The 18,337-nt window shown below is 39.0% G+C and overlaps 2 protein-coding genes across 3 annotated transcripts; both read right to left on the reverse strand.

Annotated features, from left to right (window-relative positions):
* Positions 1-4,299: 4,299 nt before the first annotated feature.
* Positions 4,300-8,013, reverse strand: LOC146386054 (uncharacterized). 2 transcript variants are annotated; one of them, XM_084930048.1, is made up of 4 exons: positions 7,372-8,013; positions 5,852-6,031; positions 4,644-5,767; positions 4,300-4,413 (listed from the first exon to the last, which is right to left on the reverse strand). In XM_084930048.1, exons 1-3 carry the CDS (start codon positions 7,607-7,609, stop codon positions 4,929-4,931), a joined length of 1,257 nt encoding a protein of 418 aa, XP_084786174.1. In that variant the 5' UTR covers positions 7,610-8,013; the 3' UTR covers positions 4,300-4,413; positions 4,644-4,928. The 2 variants fall into 2 exon arrangements, with proteins under 2 accessions (XP_084786174.1, XP_084786173.1); XM_084930047.1 differs by having other exon boundaries at positions 4,644-6,031; positions 7,372-8,010.
* A 7,867-nt stretch (positions 8,014-15,880) lies between these two features.
* LOC146386055 (trypsin-like) lies at positions 15,881-18,061 on the reverse strand. Its single transcript, XM_084930049.1, has 4 exons — positions 17,115-18,061; positions 16,557-16,618; positions 16,122-16,264; positions 15,881-16,039 (listed from the first exon to the last, which is right to left on the reverse strand). The coding sequence occupies exons 1-4, from the start codon at positions 17,372-17,374 to the stop codon at positions 15,881-15,883; spliced, it is 624 nt and encodes a 207-aa protein (XP_084786175.1). The 5' UTR covers positions 17,375-18,061.
* Between the last annotated feature and the right edge of the window lie 276 nt (positions 18,062-18,337).

The following is an 18,337-nucleotide window of genomic DNA, read 5'->3' on the forward strand; positions in this document are numbered from 1 at the left end:
GTGTCTGCTGCCTCTTCTCTTGCCTCTGTGTATCAGTGAGTATTCAACAACAGTTTCTATATTTAACTGCTGGTTCTTACTGCATAATTCTGTCTGTATAATATGAAAATGATTCAATGCATCGAGTTATGCCAAACCTCACAGAAACTGTGCACGGTGGGTATTCTGAATTGCTGCTCGGCACATATATGCAGACCACAGTCAGAGCCTTACCCTCTGCAGCTTGAAGTCACACAGAGGTAACCCACTCGCTCTCTGTCAGCACGCAGTCGCAGACTCGTGAGTGAGGGTTTTTTTTCTTTTGTTTTGCTCTTCAACTCTTAAGAGCGCCATTAGCCACACAGAGGGCACAATATGTTCTGCATTGCTTCTCAAAGTTAGCATTGGTTAGTGATCATGAGCTGTTTTAGGTTTATAAATCATTGGTTTACACCATATTCCTCTGAATTAATGTCACAAATTGACAAACTGACAGTGAGATACAGTGAAGTGTGTAGAACATGTAATTCAAATCAGAGCACGAGCAGAACAAGAGCATGAAGCTGAGATCAAACTTCATTTGCTTCCATCTATAAGGTGCAGGTCACTGAGGTCTTCTGACAGAAACCTGCTGGTGGGTCCTCGTTCTAGGCTGAAAACTAAAAGAGGCTAAGTGTGTCTTCAAGGCTGTTGGCTGATAATCTATGGAATGCACTAATATTACATTTGATCTCTTCTTTTGTGGGAGATCCGGACTTTGTATGCAGAGCACCGGCTGCCTTCATGGACCTCTGTGATCCTGAGTATGCAGATTGGATCAGGAAAACTATCAACCCATAAAAAGCTGTGAGGTGTGGATAACTGTAAACAAGCTGAAATAAATAATCTTTTAGAGTTTAGCTTTGGTTTCTTTTATTCTGTTTGATATAAGCAGTAGAGGATTTCAGAATTTCTGTGTTATTTACCAAAAGACGTTTTTTCAGCTGCACCCACACACAGTTTCTTTAGATAACTTCAACTGCAGAAAGTAAAAACGCAGCATTAAGTTTCAAATGCAGTTTTAAAGATAATGATAATATGGTGTCCCTGAAGAAAACACCCATCAATAGAAAAAGCTGCAAAATCCTGCAAAATGTAACAGAAGTTGAATAAAACACAACAGAAATAGAAAAAAATGCAACAAGGCTGAAAAACTGAACAAACAAAAAACAAACACAAATTACAACAGAAATAATAACAACGATATAAAAAAAATAATAGAAGTAGAAAAAAACCGTTCTCATCCTAAAACTTGGTGACAAAGTGGATTATGGTAAGGAAACACTCATTTAAGTGCTGTCATTACTCAAAGGTTCCTGATAATCATGCATGAAGTGATTTCTGGAGGGGAATGAAACTTAACTGAACTGCTCCCTGTGACATTTTGACCTGTCAAACGCAGGCGTAACTCCTGTTATTCATTGTTGTATTGCAGGTCTGCTGTGCACGACGTCTGTGAATCTGAGTAATTTGGTACAGATGAAGGAATAAGACTGCTCAGATGCTTTGGGTGTCACGTAATGATCCCTCAGGTTTGGGTGTCTTTGGTGCCCTTTGATTTCAATCTAACTGCACATTGAACAGAAATCCTGCCATGACAGAACACACTAATGCCTTTTCAAGGGAGAACCGATCCTAATCTGAGCTGTCAGCCCCAAGTTCTCTGCAGTCATCAAATCAAGCATAATCTGGTTTGAACAGGCTCCCTGCCTCACTGCAAAAGCCTTTTTACCAGCTGCTGTTTGACAAATTGCAAAGCCTCTGAAGAGACTTTAGAAAGGGGGAAAAAGGATACGAAGAAAAAGCAGAACAAAAAGCTATCCATGCACTGTTTAACATTTCACTTGGAGTTTATTGACTGTATTCTATCTGTGGATTGCATTATAGTTTCTCTGAGAGCTTTGCTCCCTGAAGATTTTATGATCTGTGAACGCTGAGTCTCTCTTGTGGCTGTAAACCAGTCTGCTCAGCATGGCACTGCATGGCAGAGATTCTCTCCATTTTTTTGAATCACCTTTGCTCAGTTGTGCTCCTAACTGATCTCCTGAGTTTGGCTGTATTCCTGGACTTTGCCCTTTAGTTACTCTTCAGTCTCTTTGACACACAGGCTGCCAAATTTGAAATAACATTTTTAGTTTTGGAAAAAGAAGAGCGTGTCTAGCAAATTCTTGCACATCCTTGTTCTTAAATAACACTTTTCTACTCAAGCACTCAAAGTACTTTATACACCTCATTCACACAAGCACTTTTCTGCACCTAAGTTCTTTCTATCTAACATTCATACTCTGATGGACTCATGAAAGAGCAGTTTGGGGTTCAGTATCGTGTCCAAGGATACTTTGAGATACAGACCAGATCAGGCAGCGATCGAACCTCCAACCTTCTGATCGGTACTAATTGGACGTTTGCTGCTGCACATGTAGCATCACAGCTTAGAAGATGGTGGTGTGGAAATGTGTTTCCCATTAACATTTGACTAAGAAACTCTTAGTCAAGGGTTAACATCACTAATGTCAGTATTTTCACTGACTCTAAAAAGGCACTGATCTTCATTAGATTAGATCAACATTGTGCCTTAAACCTGAGCTGTACAGGAAAATAGATTTCTGATACACATGTACATAAACAAATAAAGAGAGATGTTTCCCACCTGCTGAGAAGACAACAAATGCATAACCTGATTACCACCATTAATCTCATATCCACTAATTTCTGGCACCTATAAGTGAGATTGATTTCACTGTCCTGCTGTCTTGGCCTTTAGGAGAACATAGTGAGACAGATGAAGCTTGCACCAGATGGTAGAAACACAATGATCGTGGTCTTAGACACAGCATCCACACTCTGTACATGATAGTGTGTGTGTAGAGCTGTTTGCAGGAACTTGATGAGGCTTTGCTTAAGTGGAAATCCACTGATGTTCAAGCCCCAGGGAAGTGGGCGGGGGCATAGGACCTCTGGGGCCCTCTTCCTGATGGAGCCCTACCTGACTCCTTTCACTGCTAAAGCAAGAATGGTGCCACAGCTCATTGAAACAATACTTCATTTCATCAGAATCATTAAATGATTCTGTTAAAAACAACCGCCCAGTGTACTTGCATGGCAAACATCGTGATTAGACATTCAAGAAGAGCCTCTTAAAGATGAAGGTCTGTGTCTCTTGACCTAAACACATAATCCAGTTAAATCTGATTTATGTTCATTAATGCCCCTCACACTGTAACTTAAAGTAATAAATCGGTCACTGATTAATTACAGAAGTATGTTTGTGAGCATAAAGATGTAAGCCTTGGACCATCAGGATAAAATGTGGTTGGGAAACTTAACAAGCTTTGATAAAACTTCATCAGTAGCTCAAGCAAGACCTCAAAACCTTCGATCACCACGGGTGGTTAGCAGACTGTGGTTGTACCATGCAGCCTAACAACATGCAGTAAATTGCAGGTTAAAGCAGTTTGCTTACACATTGTTAAACGAGGGAAGGGAACTAATGTGGCTGTCACATTACCCTTTTGTCCCATTTCATCCCAGAACTCGATTTAATTGCTGCTCACTTTCTACAATACTTAAAACTGATCAGTAGGACCTGAAACTGCAAACATTCAAACATTCAGGCCAGTTGGTGAACATATTAATCTACTACAATTAGCAAAAATGAATAAATAAACAGAAGAAAGTTAGAGTGATAACAGAGTCATGCAAGTTTTTGACCAGGAGGTTAAACTCATGCAAATTAGCTTCACCCAGGCTCATGAAAACACTGTCCTGCTTATAAACAGCAGATCATTTGTGTCAGTGTGTCAGGATGGTTTATATTTGAGCTTTTAGTTCACACAGAACAATTTTTATTAATTGTTTTTAGCGATTACGAAAGTCTGTGAATCCCCAAATTGTTCAGTTGTTCTTTTTGCTCCCCATGAGGTCACTTTCACCATGTGACAAAAACAACACCCCACTGTACACACTCGGGCCACCAGCAACTTTCTAAATCCTCAATAAAAAGCTGACAGGTTGCATTGATGTTCCAAATAACTTATTAAGAAAACAACTAAATACACAGAAAATGTTATGAAAATTGGTTTATTTTATATCTCATAGTTTTAAATGATGCAATAAAAATATGTATAAAACATCACAAACTGTAATATTTTACAAATGCTTACGTCCTGCTGATGCAATGGAGACATCTTCCAGTGACAGTCTTCATCCGTGTGTGTGTGAGGAGGATCCTAAACCCACCAACACAGAAGTGCATGTTCACAACTCCCTCTGTGCAGGCGGGGTCAGGACCCTCCTCACCCTGGGTGAGGAGGGGTGGTGCTGTGGCCAGTCAGGTATGAAGTGCTGAGAGTGGATCTTTGGTCCTCTGTGCAGCTCTGTCCACTCTCAGCTTCCCTGCAAAGCAATAACACAAGAAAGACGTCATTTTAACACAAAACAGCATTTTCATTGTTGGTAGCTGCAGTATGTTGTTAAAAAGCAATTTTAAACCCAACGTATACACATGAAAAATATAAATAAACCTAAACCTACAATGCTGCTGACATAGGATGATGATTTATACCAACTATTGGAAGAATTTCGCCTTCAATACAGTTTGTTGTCAATGTGAGGTGATAACTTACATAGTTGGAACACAGCACCACTCTCCCGTTTTTCACTTGGTCATCCATCCTTCTCATCGGGTTGGTCGGGGTAAGGCTGTCTTCTGGGTGGGGTGTTAGCTCCATCTTGGACGTAACTGGAAGTAATAACAACTAAAAAACTACCTTTCAGTCACAATGTAATATTAATATTAATGTCACATATCAAGAAAAAAACAATACGTTTCACATGTCCGAGTCAGATGTTCTTATATCTGTAAAAACAAAAACACAAAGGCAAAGTTTAAAAACACGTTCTAACATAAACTAATCAGAGTCACTGTCATCAAGGGAAAGGGTAAAAGGCCTCTCCCAGAAACGTCTGACTCCAAAACTACCTGAGGATGTTGAAGGGGCATCAAACTGGTCACTTACCTTGCACCTCTTTGCACTTACCTCTTCGGTGCAGATGTCTTCTCTGCTTCTCTTTTCTGAGGAAGGAGCAGCAGAGAGATCAGCTGAGGAAGCAGATGACAGAGCAGCTGAGGAAGGAGCAGCAGAGGGAGCAGCTGAGGAAGGAGCAGCAGAGGGAGTAGCAGAGGAAGGAGCAGCAGAGAGAGCAGCAGAGGAAGGAGCAGCAGAGGGAGCAGCAGAGAGACCAGCAGAGAAAGGAGCAGGAGAGGGAGCAGCTGAGGAAGGAGCAGCAGAGGGAGCAGCTGAGGAAGGAGCAGCAGAGGGAGCAGCTGAGGAAGGAGCAGCAGAGGGAGCAGCTGAGGGAGGAGCAGCTGGCGGATCACCAACTGGGGCAACAACTCGAGGGAAGAGTGGGGCGTTGGCCTGGCCGAAAGGCGGCATGGCGATGGGGGCAGCACCTGGAGCAATAGGATGTTGCCAATCGTGCCAAAACGGCTCTGGAGGGTGCTCCCGGATGAGAGGGGAATCATCTCTCTCATCCATGGTGTCATACCCCGAGTCATCGCTAAGCCAATCCCCCCACTCTTCTGAGTCGTTCCAGTCAGATGAATTGTCAGTCTGTTCACTCACCTCGTCATCGTCTACAGGTAGGTAGGGGGGGTACTCACCTTGCTGTTCACCGTCATCAGCATCTGGTGCTTCATGAGAAGAGGGTGAGGGTGAGAGAGGGATAAAATACTCACCATACTCACCTTGCTGTTCACCGTCATCAGCATCTGGTGCTTCATGAGAAGAAGGTGAGGGTGAGAGAGGGAAAAAATACTCACCATACTCACCTTCGCTGATACGCTGGGTATCAGTGTCCTGTTCTTCATCAGAAGAGGGGGAGGATGAGATAAGAATATACTCACCATACTCACCTTCGCTGATACGCTGGGTATCAGTGTCATCCAGGATCCTGATGACTTCAGGAAGGCCTTCTTCTGCAGGGCGTTCAACCACATAGTCAAGACGCCCTGTGAGGAAACAGTTTTTAAAATAACATTAGGAATGTAATAGACACCCAGTGTTAAAGCAACAGACCTACATCTGTTAGTTTGAGCAGAGGATGAGAGAAAAGCATTTTATGTCAGACTGAATGACACTTCTACTTGTTCAATCTTTAAGTGAAGTTTTTTAATAGAAGACCACCAAACCTCCACCAAGGCAGCTCACTCTGTGTACTTTTAAGGTGACACTATATTGACACTATATATGACACTGTATTTTGTGTACATTCAATTTGTTTTATTTGTTCTTTGTAAGCCTTTATGCAACCACTATGTTGGAATAGGTAATGGATAATAGGTATTGATTTGTAAATAGCCGGACATGAGTAACTTATTATATAAATATACTACAGTAAATTTATAACTAACCATGCAGCTCATTCTCCTGTTTTATTTACAATTCACGATGTCACACATTTTGAAAAAAGCTCATAAGTTAAATATGTGGATGCAAACCATAATGTAACATTTAGACCACATGTACCAATCGCATGTCCTAAATATAAATTTTTTTTTTAAAATAAAAACACAACCTCCTTGGCAAGAGTAAAAATTGCACACACAAAGCTCTGCAGGTATGTCTGAAAATGATGGTCAAGTGAAAAACAAACAAACAAACAAACAGAAACTCTTAACTCAGAATCCACATTTTTAGAAATGTGCACAAGGACTGTATCTGCCATAAGGACAGATACATCTAATCTGTGGTAAACATGCTATCCCTGTGTAAATATCCCTGTGTACAATATCTCTCTCTGCTATCCAATAAGGTTAAAAGCATTACCGTAACAGAAGATAGGTCTTAATGCCATTATCACTACTGTTTTCATATTCTTTTGATATTATTTTATTTGTATTTTTTTTATCTTTGTGTTTTGCAGCAGAGAAAAAATATAGTTTATGTCAATAAAGCCTTTGATCCGGAGAAGAAAAGGATGTTAGGAGGGGACCTGGATCTGTTTACACCTGAGTGTTCTGACGCCATGACATCTTGAAGATGCCGTTACCACGGAAACTGATTTTTGGTTATTTTACAAATTTTAGTCCATTAAGCTATTTTTAACCATTTCATTTTAAAGAAAAGTGTCAAATTTGAAGCCTTCAAATCAAAGTAACACCTTTTTTTCATATTCATACACCAGTCGTTAATAATTTCTACACCTCTCCCGGTAAATTTAAAGCATACAAACAATTTACGGGAAACAATCTTGGAATACACATATTTGATCACGTTAAAACTTGATATTCACACTGGAACTTATTAAATTATTACAGTAATTTACATTTAAAGAAATTTTCAAACGTACCTGCAGCGAAGTCCAGGTGACAGTCGGGGAGTCCGGGTCCACGGCGAGCCATCTTCAAACTTGAAAAACAAAAACAAGTACAAACAATCCACAGATGAAGTACTTGTTGTGCTTTCAAGTTAAATCCGCTTTCAGTAAAGTGTTTTCCAAAACTTAGCTTTCCACAGGCTGAGGTTGGAGCAGGTCGAAACAAGTCCACGAGCAAGTGTAAACAGACGTTTGGAACCTTGTGCAGCATTTATATACCCTTGGCGGCCATGGTTACGGTTGTCAACACATGTGCAGGTGATATAACTATATGAATGGAGCTCACAGCAGTGTAATTTACAGTTAATTTATGGTCATTTACAGTCAGGGGTGGAAGTAATGAATTACAAATACTCATGTTACTGTAATTAAGTAGATTTTTTGGGTACTTGTACTTTTATGAGTAATTCTTCAAGTGTGTAATTTTACTCATACTTGAGTACAACTTACACCATGTAATCTACTTCGCTACTTATAAAATCAAAAGTCGCTACTGAGTACGCCCACAATTTGAATTAATATTCAAACCTTTCTCTGCATTTTTGCAGCCAATTAGGCCGTGCAATCGCAACCGCGCTGTTGAGTATTGCAGCATCGACAGCGATCAACTGAAGGAAAATGACAACGGAGTCAAAAATGTCCTTAATATTTTGGGAACTTTATTCCACATCAACACGCGGCAAAACTTTCCTCATGGGTGCCATTTTCGTTGTGGTGTACTTTTTTCTTCTTAGGGGCCTGATGACGCAGCATCCGTGATCTTACAATGAAACAGTGCCTCCTTGTGGTGACAACTAATATACTGTCTCTGTTAAACCACAGTAACCATAATCCAGTTAAACACTGTACAACATGAGTACACACAATGAATATCTTAACACGTGCCAATTTAAGACGTAAGCAAAGAATAAACTCCGCTGCAGCAGCAGGCACAGGTGTCTAGAGGTGCTAAATGGTGGAGTACAAACTACTTTATAGACGGAAGATTTCGAGACAAAGAAGCCAAAATGGAGACAGAGGACAACACTGTCAACCATGAAAACGATGTAGAAAAGACGGAGGACGCGTGCCCGTGGCCATACCTGGAGGAATTTTTCATGTACAGAGGGAGAAAAGGAGACAGCGTCCAGATGCAGTGCAAACTTTGTTTGACCTCTACAGTCATTTCAGCTTACAAGACTTCAGCGTCTAAACTTAAAAAAACACATTGAGGTAAGAGGTTTTACAACTATACGTGTACAATATTGCCTTCTTATTTTTCATGTGTGTTAAGGTTATTAGTTTGGCTAAGATATTGTCACCGCCATTGGTTAGCCTGATAGTAAAATAAGACGGAGCTAGCTAATGTGCGTGTGCATGCATAATTGAGCTACAATTCATAGGAATGTTTTAGCTTATTATTTGGATAACCACCGTCATTACAATAAATTAAATTTGTAGTCATTTAAAACTCACAGGCCTACAATCAGCTGGCCTATAAAAAAAAAAACAGTGCTGAGCTGCATCTCAAATTAATCTTCCAGCTCTCAGCTGACATGTACCAGAGCCCGATTGATGGATCAGTTGATCAGTATCATTGGCCTGATATAGGTCTATCATAGTGACATGGCTCTTAATCAGTAGAGTTATATGTTTCCCAATATGATATATTTTTTTAAAGAACATAATGTGGATTGTTTTTATTTGTTAGCTGTATGGGCAGCATTTTTGTGTATGTGATCCCTTTTCTTAAATTAGATTTGCTATATACACATATTTTGCTCTCTTAGTATTTTTAGGACCTGACTAATACTGAAAACTTTAGGGTGATACTGATAAAAAGGAGTTAAAAATTTAGATACTGATACATTGGTCGATACTCTTTTTACAGATAGTATACAGATTACAGAACTTAGAATGTATACAGAAATTCATGTTTTTTGCAATGATCGTTCAAAATTGGTTTACATTTGTAAATAAATACAGCAATATATCTGCAAGATTTGATCAAATTCACCACTCTTTTATACTATGCTAAACAATCAAAGATTAGCTCATGTCTAGTTGAATGATGTTTTAAAAATGTGTTTTCCTTTAGTGTTAATCACAGTGATGTTATGAAGTAATGTATGAACCTGACGTATGATAATATTTATCTCTACAGAGGAAACATCCATCGAAGATTGAGCAGTACAATATCACTGTGGCATCAACATCTCGTCAGCGAAAGACCACAGCCACACCAAACAAGCTCTCAGCAAATACACAAGCCAAGTTACCAGACCTGATGTTGAGAGCTGCAAACAAACATGTTCCACAAGCAACTGTTGACAAGCTTGTCATCAATTTCATATGTGAGGGTCTACAGCCATTTGCAGTGGTAGAACAGCCATCTTTCAAAGAATTGGTTACCACATTACAACCTCAAGCCAAAGTCATCTCCAGACCCACTGTCCGTGCCAGAATCTGTGAAGCTGCTGATCACATGAAGATGACTTTGGTTGCAGCATTGGATAAAGTCAAATTTGTTGCTACCACTACTGATTGTTGGTCAGCTCATCAGAAAAGTTACCTTGGAGTCACATGCCATTGGATAGAGGAAGAGTCCCTGGAAAGAAGATCTGCAGCACCAGCATGCAAAAGATTGAGAGGGTCTCACACATTTGACATGCTTGCTGGTGCGCTTGATGATATCCATTGCCAATACAAGATTAGAGGCAAAGTTGTAAGAACCACAACTGATAGTGGATCCAACTTTGTCAAGGCCTTCCACATGTTTGGGGCACAAAATGATGCAGATGAAGCTGAAGATGAAGCAGACCCAGAAACTATTGACCTGACTGACCATATTGACTACCATGAGGCAAGTGCAATTCTTGATGAAGACTCTGGTTTGGAGTATCAACTCCCGCCTCATCAGCGATGTGCATGTCACCTGCTAAACCTTGTGGCAACATCTGATGCTGCCCTAGCAGAGAGCATGAATGAAACCTACAAGAGGCTCTCCCGTGCAACCTTTGCAAAATGCCAGGCCATTTGGAACAAAACTGGCCGGTCTCATTTGGCTAATGAAGTGGTAGAGGACAAGTGTGAACTACAGATCATTCGTCCCAATGCAACACAATGGAATTCAACCTACCTTGCCACTGAAAGGATAATACGCATCATTGATGAGAAGGGGGAAAATGCCATCAGGAGCATTTGTGAGGAGTTCAAGGTGAAAATGTGAGTAAAATTGGACACCTACCAATATGGTTGCAAATTTTGTGAATTTTCCTTAATGGATGGTTAAAAACGTGAGCAGACTCTTAATATTAAATCAGAAGATCCCTATTATAGTCATGGTGGGTTTTGTTGTTGTGTCTTACAGGTTGAGTCCTGCAGAAGTTGCATTCCTTAGGGAGTACTGTACCACCATGAAGCCACTGGTGAAAGCTTCAAGAGCAGGTCAGTATGCCGTGGACTTTTACACCACCATGTTAGGGATGGAGGAAAGTAATAAAGCTTGAGTGGAGAAGCTGCTGCAGGGGCTTCCTCAGCTGAGCTCTGAGGACAGAGCTGTCCTGGATGCTAACTTTTCTTTGGAGGAGATTAGTGCTGCTGCTGCTGGTCAGCTGGCTCCTGCACAGGGTGGGCTGCCTGCAGACTTCTGTAAAAGACTGTTACTGGCATCGAGTCATCATGTGGGGCTCTCTCTTCTCCCTAAAAAACAGAGATTTGTCTCTGCTTAGAAATGGAGACGTGGCTCTGTTATGCACAGATTACTAACTTCCTTCAAAAGTACTGGCCACCAGGCTGAAACACTTTGTGAAATGAATCACTCACAGAGATCAGTCGTACTGTGTACCACACAGCTCTAATGTGAACAAGAGTTTTCTCATGAGAGACTTGGTAGTTATTTGTAAATTGTACAGTTTGATGTTGGAATAATTTCTTTAGATTAAGAGAAAGTGTTTGATAGGATTGACAATCTTTTTTGTTTTTCCATTATGAGAAGTTTTTCTTTTTGGAGGTGGATTTTTGTCACTTTTGGGGCTGTTGTATCAGGCGGCTTTCTGTTTTGTAAAAGTGGATGATGGGCTGAGCTGCCCAGTATAAGTTTGGAAAGGATCTAACTGGAATGTCCTGTTCCTGGAATATATATTTATATTGGTATATTTGTTAGAAATTTAATCTTTGTTGAATGTTTTAAGAGAAGCAAAGTTATCTAGATTTATGTTGCCAGGTTTATGTCGGAGGCCTCTGCTGGTGTTGTCATTGTTTTTCTGTTTTCATTACAGATCAGAGTGATGTGGACTTTCTCAAAAGATGTTTAGATTTGTATGAGAACCTTCAGCAAAGGTGAGCTGGTGAAAAAATATGGTGTAACAGGTTTGTTGGTGGTCATATAGAGACTTTTTTTTTTAGGAAAAGGAGAGTCTTGGAGGTTGCCATGGAGACAGTCTGTGTCAGACTGTCTAAGCCAAAAATGGATGCTGTACATACACTGATAAATGTCATTTCAGGAGTGGCCAGATTGAAATCCAGAGAAAACTATGCTAGAGGTGAAAGGTCAAACATTGGTCATCATGTTGAGATTTTTTTAATACCACAGACTGACAAAGAAAACTGAAATTTGTGAATTTTAAAGGTGTGCAAGATGTGCTGTGTTCATTCGCAGGGCCTTGCCTTTTTATTTCATTTGTCTTTGGTTTTGAGTTTTTATTTGTGCTCTTGTAATTATTTTGTGATAAAACTTTTTCTATTTTGAGACCAAGATTCAAGTGGAAATCTTTGTGTGTCTGTCTCTCTCCCTTGGTTTCTGTAGAGGTACAGTGTGGGGGCGCCTGGATAAATGTTAAACAGAAGCTAGATGTAGTGTTCCTCCACTGTCCGTTAAGGATATGAGGAAAAGAAATGGTCGACAACAAAGTGTATGGTGTATTTCTAAAAGAAAATGGCTTTTAAATTGTATACCAAAACGACCACCAGAAAGTCAACTACAACTTGCTACATAATCATCATGACTGTTGTGTCAGTTTAACAGTTTATGGGTTGACTTCTTTCAGTTCATTCACTGTTTACATCATGAAGGAAAAAGAAGGCAACAGGCTGAGAAATGAAGCTGTTGTGTGTCTTTGTGGCCACACGGGGGCAGTGCTGCATAAATAGTAGAATCTCTTCCTGGACACTTTTTCTAGACCTCTTTTTAAATGACTAATAAAGACAACAACAAAATTAATTACATCAGGATCTGATATGGTTTTGTTTTTTTGTTGAGCTTTATATATTTCAGAATGCCTAGAGTTTGTTTGTTTCCCATGTTTTGTGATACAGAACATCTCCTCTCAGACGGCTGTTGTCTCATAATGGGTCATTACCTGGTCTGATGGGGTGTTTGTTCCATTTATAAATCAAGTGATTGATTTGTGAAATGAGAGATGGCCTCTGACCTGCTGACTGGTGTTTGATCTTCTCTGCTCCCCTCAAATGTGACAACTACTCAGCTAATGTGATGGTGGACAGGAAGTCACTAAACCTGGGACTCTGGAAACACAGTAGATCGTTTCAGGAGATAAATATGAAATGATCGATTTGGCGATTATACTAATATAGTAAGAAAAGAATGTATGAAAAAAAGATTTTTTATCTATACACTTAAGCAACGACCAGAGTCTTAGAATTGCGCTTTCACCAGGTTTTACTTGACTGAACAACAGAACTTCTCTGTCTCCTTTATAAGGGGTCACATCCTGAGTTACACAATGAGTCTTTCAAATGTGTGCGATAACTCACTGCATGTGTAGTCGTGCTGAGACCGCGTGGTCTTATTTTTATTACCCCTTGATTCAGCTGTGACCTGCTTATCAAGTCTTTTTTACAAGTACATCATAATTATCTGCTCTCATGCAGACATAAGTTGAGCAATGGTTTAACAAAATTTCCCATCAAAACCATGAAGGTTTAGCTTTAAGCTTATTTGTCCAAACAACAAAGGATAAACTGCCAGCACCTGGATTGAAACAGAACATAGTAGTGTTGGATGTAAGTAAAGGAAATACAAGCATAACTGTGACTATGGAACAAATCTCCTTCAATGTTAAACCTTGATGTTAACCTGATTGTGTTTATTAGAAAAATCAGCCAATACAGTGTCTGTGATTGCTTCACATAGTTAGTTAACTCTGGTTGTCTGTGGGTTTGTGTCAAATTTGGAGTGAACAAAAGCATGAAAACTGTGGAAGATGCAGACTGTGAAAGTTTAGTTTATTTCATGAATACAAATTATTTTTTACAGTCGCTAGAACAAAGTAGCGTACATTCATGATAAAGTAAATACCACAACACAACATGGACAGTAAGAAGTAAACTGAATTGTCTTAGAACTTATTATATTCTTTAAGCTTAAAAGCAACACCCAGTATTAGACTGTTTGTGTTTTAAGCCTTTTATTCAAAACTAGTATGTGTCAACACTTCTTTCTCCCAGCAGCATTATTGAAGTGACACTTTAACGACACTTTACCTGCTGATGCTTCACATCACAATCTTTATGAGGAAAAAGCTCAGATGTCTGTGCTGTCACTTGTTATGAAAATGGACAGAACCTGGGCTCAGGCTTCCTCTTCTTCTTTCCTTCCTCTTTAATAATAACCATAGATCAGTAAAATAGCCATATTTTTAAACAAATGATTGTGATGAAGAGAATTTTTTTTCCAGTGTGCATGAACTCAAAATCTTTTAAGTTCAAATCTTTTATGTTTACCAACAACTGGGGAAATCCAAACTTGATGTACCAGGTCAACTCAGCGAGCTCCTGTCTTGACCTCCCCTCTGCTGAGCGTGCACACACACACACACACACACACACACACACACACACACACAGAGAGTATCATCATAAATGCCATGATATCTTTCTTGTTCAAATAGTTTATTCACTTAACAAAGAGGTAGCTTGGAAACTCAGTAAGAAGCAGGAAAAATAGTTTAAGGACACTTTCTCAAATAAAGAGGATTTCATCATCTTTCTGTACATAATACAGGCTAAATAAAAGAAGAGATACATCAGAAACAAATCAGTAGATCCAGAAATTATAGAGGCAAACTCTTTTCAGCTATAGAGGTAGAGGTACACTTCATGTACTCATCAGCGTACAGTTCAAATGCCTGTGTTAGGGTGCATTGTTTCAGTTTCATTAAGTCTTCTTGCAGTTACATGACAATTATTATGCTGGACAAGAGTGATAAAAGCTATAGTGTCTTTGACACATGCTGACTGCATTCTTCTTATAACCAGAACAGGAAGTGAGATCAGAGGAGAACAAGAGTGAGCAGTTTGGTGAAAGGAACAGGAAGGATGAAGAAGAGGTGAACATCCACACAGTTTAAAAGGAGACATCATGGCACAATAAGAGCACAAGCTCTAAGATGAAGACTGGTAATGATTAAAAACTGCACTAAGTAGTATCATTCTGTGACTTCAAACTTTAGGTAGTGCATAACATTTACCACTTTATATTAATTTTACTATATGTTTAAATAAATAAAAACAAATAACTTTAAAAGGTGCTGTTATTGAGTGAAAATTCAAAAGATTTCAGGGCTGTTGTAAGCCCTGTATGCTTCAAGATCCAAGTAACGCCCTCACCAGCAGCAGCAAACTGATATGGACCAGTTTATGCCTTTTATTCGGTTGTAAACTCTGATATACTTTTATAATTAACCTTTGGGTGACTGCACAAAGACTGAGAGGGGTTGACAGAGAGGGAGAAAGATGGAGGAACACAGCACATATACAGTGGCTTGCAAAAGTATTCGGCCCCCTTGAACTTTCCCACATTTTGTCACATTACAGCCACAAACATGAATCAATTTTATTATTGCACGTGAAAGACCAACACAAAGTGGTGTACACGTGAGAAGTGGAACGAAAATCATACATGATTCCAAACATTTTTTACAAATAAATAACTGCAAAGTGGGGTGTGGGTAATTATTCAGCCCCCTTTGGTCTGAGTGCAGTCAGTTGCCCATAGACATTGCCTGATGAGTGCTAATGACTAAACAGAGTGCACCTGTGTGTAATCTAATGTCAGTACAAATACAGCTGCTCTGCGACGGCCTCAGAGGTTGTCATCTGTAAAATAACAAGTAAAGATGTCAGATATTTGTAGTGAAGTTAAATGTGCCAATTTCCACTTAGAAGCAGTGGAGAAGAAGCCACAAATGTGATGGAAAGACCAAATAAAATAAAATAAAGTACAAATTCCTCACATTTGTACTTAAATGCTGTACTGTAGTAATTGTACTTAATATCATCTGGAAAAAATGACCCAACAACCTCAATGCAAACATCACAGTTTCTGAACAACTGAATGATCTACTTGACGCCTGAAACTACATTGAAAACACACATGACATATTTATATTTTAACAATCGAAAGTTCACATGTAGAAACAATTCACACCGAAGCAGCTTCTTGCATTGAGTACTGTTTATTTTGAATGTTATTTTAATTTTATTATTTTCCATTACTCCGTGTAATGACTTGATTTATCCAACCAATGTAAGAGCAGACCTTCAGAGAAGTAGCAGGTCCGGTACTGGCATGTTCATAACCACCAACAAGCACACCATGAATCTTGTTGTTTTTGGCCATCACTCCACCACCAGAATCACCCTGAGAGAGAAAACATAAATTATGTTTGTTCCAAAACATCTGATAATGATACAGATAAAATGTTGGCAGCATGGCAACTCACCTGACATGTGTCCACTCGAGGTTCTTTGTAACACATCGTGTTTCCATTTGGCCATAAGAATGCTGAATTACATGGATGGAGGTTAAGCTCACACTCAACAACATGCATCTTTGCACACTGGAGATGAGGCGGTGTACCAGGGACTAGAGAAAAAAATGTAAAAAACAAAAGCTACTGCGTGTTTCATGCAAGGAAATCAGACATGAAACATGCTTTGCCTCATTTCTGGAACAAAATGTGTTCTTTAAAAGAAGCTGAGCAGCATTTAAAAAGGAGGGAAATTGACAGTATATCCACAAAAAAAAGAAATAAATACTTTATGTCATCACAGTTTTCAAATAAAATGAAAATGTAACTATAACAGGCACACAAGAAAAATTAAAATATTATATAAACTAGAAAATTGTGAAGTAATCAAAACAATACTGGTCTTACGTTTGTGGTAGGTTGCATTGACTGTATAACCACCAAAGCCTGCAATCTGAATGACACGCAGCCTACAAATAAAAAAAAAAAAAAATAGTACATATCCATGTTTTGTGAGCACAAAATAAATCATCTGAATGGAGTCTGCAGGCTGGGTATTTCCAGTTCACTCTAAGTCAGCTAATCTAACTTTGCAGATTCAAACATTTTATTAAAACATTACATTTCCTTCCATTTCCTCATGCTCGTGTTTTATTGTCAGTTATTATAGATCATGGATGTACCTCCTAAGCAGGTACCTAAAATCAAAACCAGAACCCTTTGCTCAATATTCAAGTCTTAGTTACATTATTGTTAATAAAGAAGCTCTGCAGTCACTAATGGGGGTTTGTAACTTCAAAAGCATGATGTCATTTTGTTCATAGACTACAGATGTTGCTACATTTTTTTGCTCTTCCTGGATGTTTAAAAAACCAACCAACTAAACAAGAAAAATACATATTATGTCAACATATTAAGGACTTCCAGAATTCAAACTTTACACTTAAAAAGTTACTCAAAACTCACTTTTTGCAACGTGTACATTTAGGTAAGTCAACAGGCTTAATCTTATTCTCTGGTGGGTCGATTTTCAGAAGCATGATGTCATGTTTTCCTGTTTGGTCCTCAAAGATTTTGTGATCAGTAATTGTCACCATTCTTCCTGGACCTGGATGAATTCCTACATATGCAGACATAGTCCTAAACAATGGAAATGGTAAAAGAACAAAATACCAGTAATGATTTTTGTCTCTGGACTGTTTTTTTAAAATATGTGAAACAGTCATTTCTCACCATCCAGGTTGATCTTTCCAGCAGTGAGCTGCAGTTAGAACCCACTCGCTGTGGATCAGAGAGCCGCCACAAAGAGAATCATGTGTTTCATTAGTTGCAGTTATTTTTACGTGATACAGACGATCATTTTTCTCACAGCTATGGTCGTGAAAGATTCTCTTGTGCAAATCCACCTCTGTGCACACTGTGAAACCTGAGAGAAGAGTAATATACTTACAGATGGTTGGCTTACCACCTGAACAACATATTGTCTCAGCCAGGAGCCAGTTATTATGGTTGTAACCAGCAACATGGCTAGAAAAATGTACTAATAAAATTCAGACATTCTGAAAAATTTACAAAAACCTTGAGGCTGTTTTCCTGCCTTAGTGAACAAAGATATGAAATGCTATTTGATTCTGAGTAAGCTCAAAATGAAGTTCATTGTTCTGTGACATACAGCTGTCTTACAGCCTTAAAACTTTTTGTGTGGGCCTCTTTTAGTGGTCACTTATTGCACTCTTAGTTGTTAATACTCAATATTCAGTTTTTCCCCATGCAGGTTAATCAGTCATGTTTGCATGGTTGTAAAATAAAAATATTCATTGTTAATTACTGAAAATCAATAAGTACATAACCTAAGAAGTTGTTTCACATCCTCCTGGATCATATCTTGATATTGTTACCTTTTTAATAATAGCACAACTTTAATCAATTGAATTCTTTCACCTCAGGTGTCTATTTCCAAATCCACTCTAAGCTTCTTCAGAGCAGTTGGTGATGTGTCCAGGTGGCAAAGACCTTAAGGTCGGATTTGTGATATTTGGCTGTATAAATTAAAATATGCATACTATGTGATGTGATTGCAGAGAGATTCAGATGGTGCAAGAGGAGATTTAATGGTTCATTACCTGGACACAATTTAAACTACCATTTATCACAACTAGCTTGTAGCAGTATTTCTCTCTTTCTCTTTC

The sequence above is a fragment of the Perissodus microlepis genome, chromosome 6 (genome assembly GCF_051167445.1).
Source record: "Perissodus microlepis isolate ML-2025 ecotype Zambia chromosome 6, ASM5116744v1, whole genome shotgun sequence".
Classification (NCBI taxonomy): domain Eukaryota; kingdom Metazoa; phylum Chordata; class Actinopteri; order Cichliformes; family Cichlidae; genus Perissodus; species Perissodus microlepis.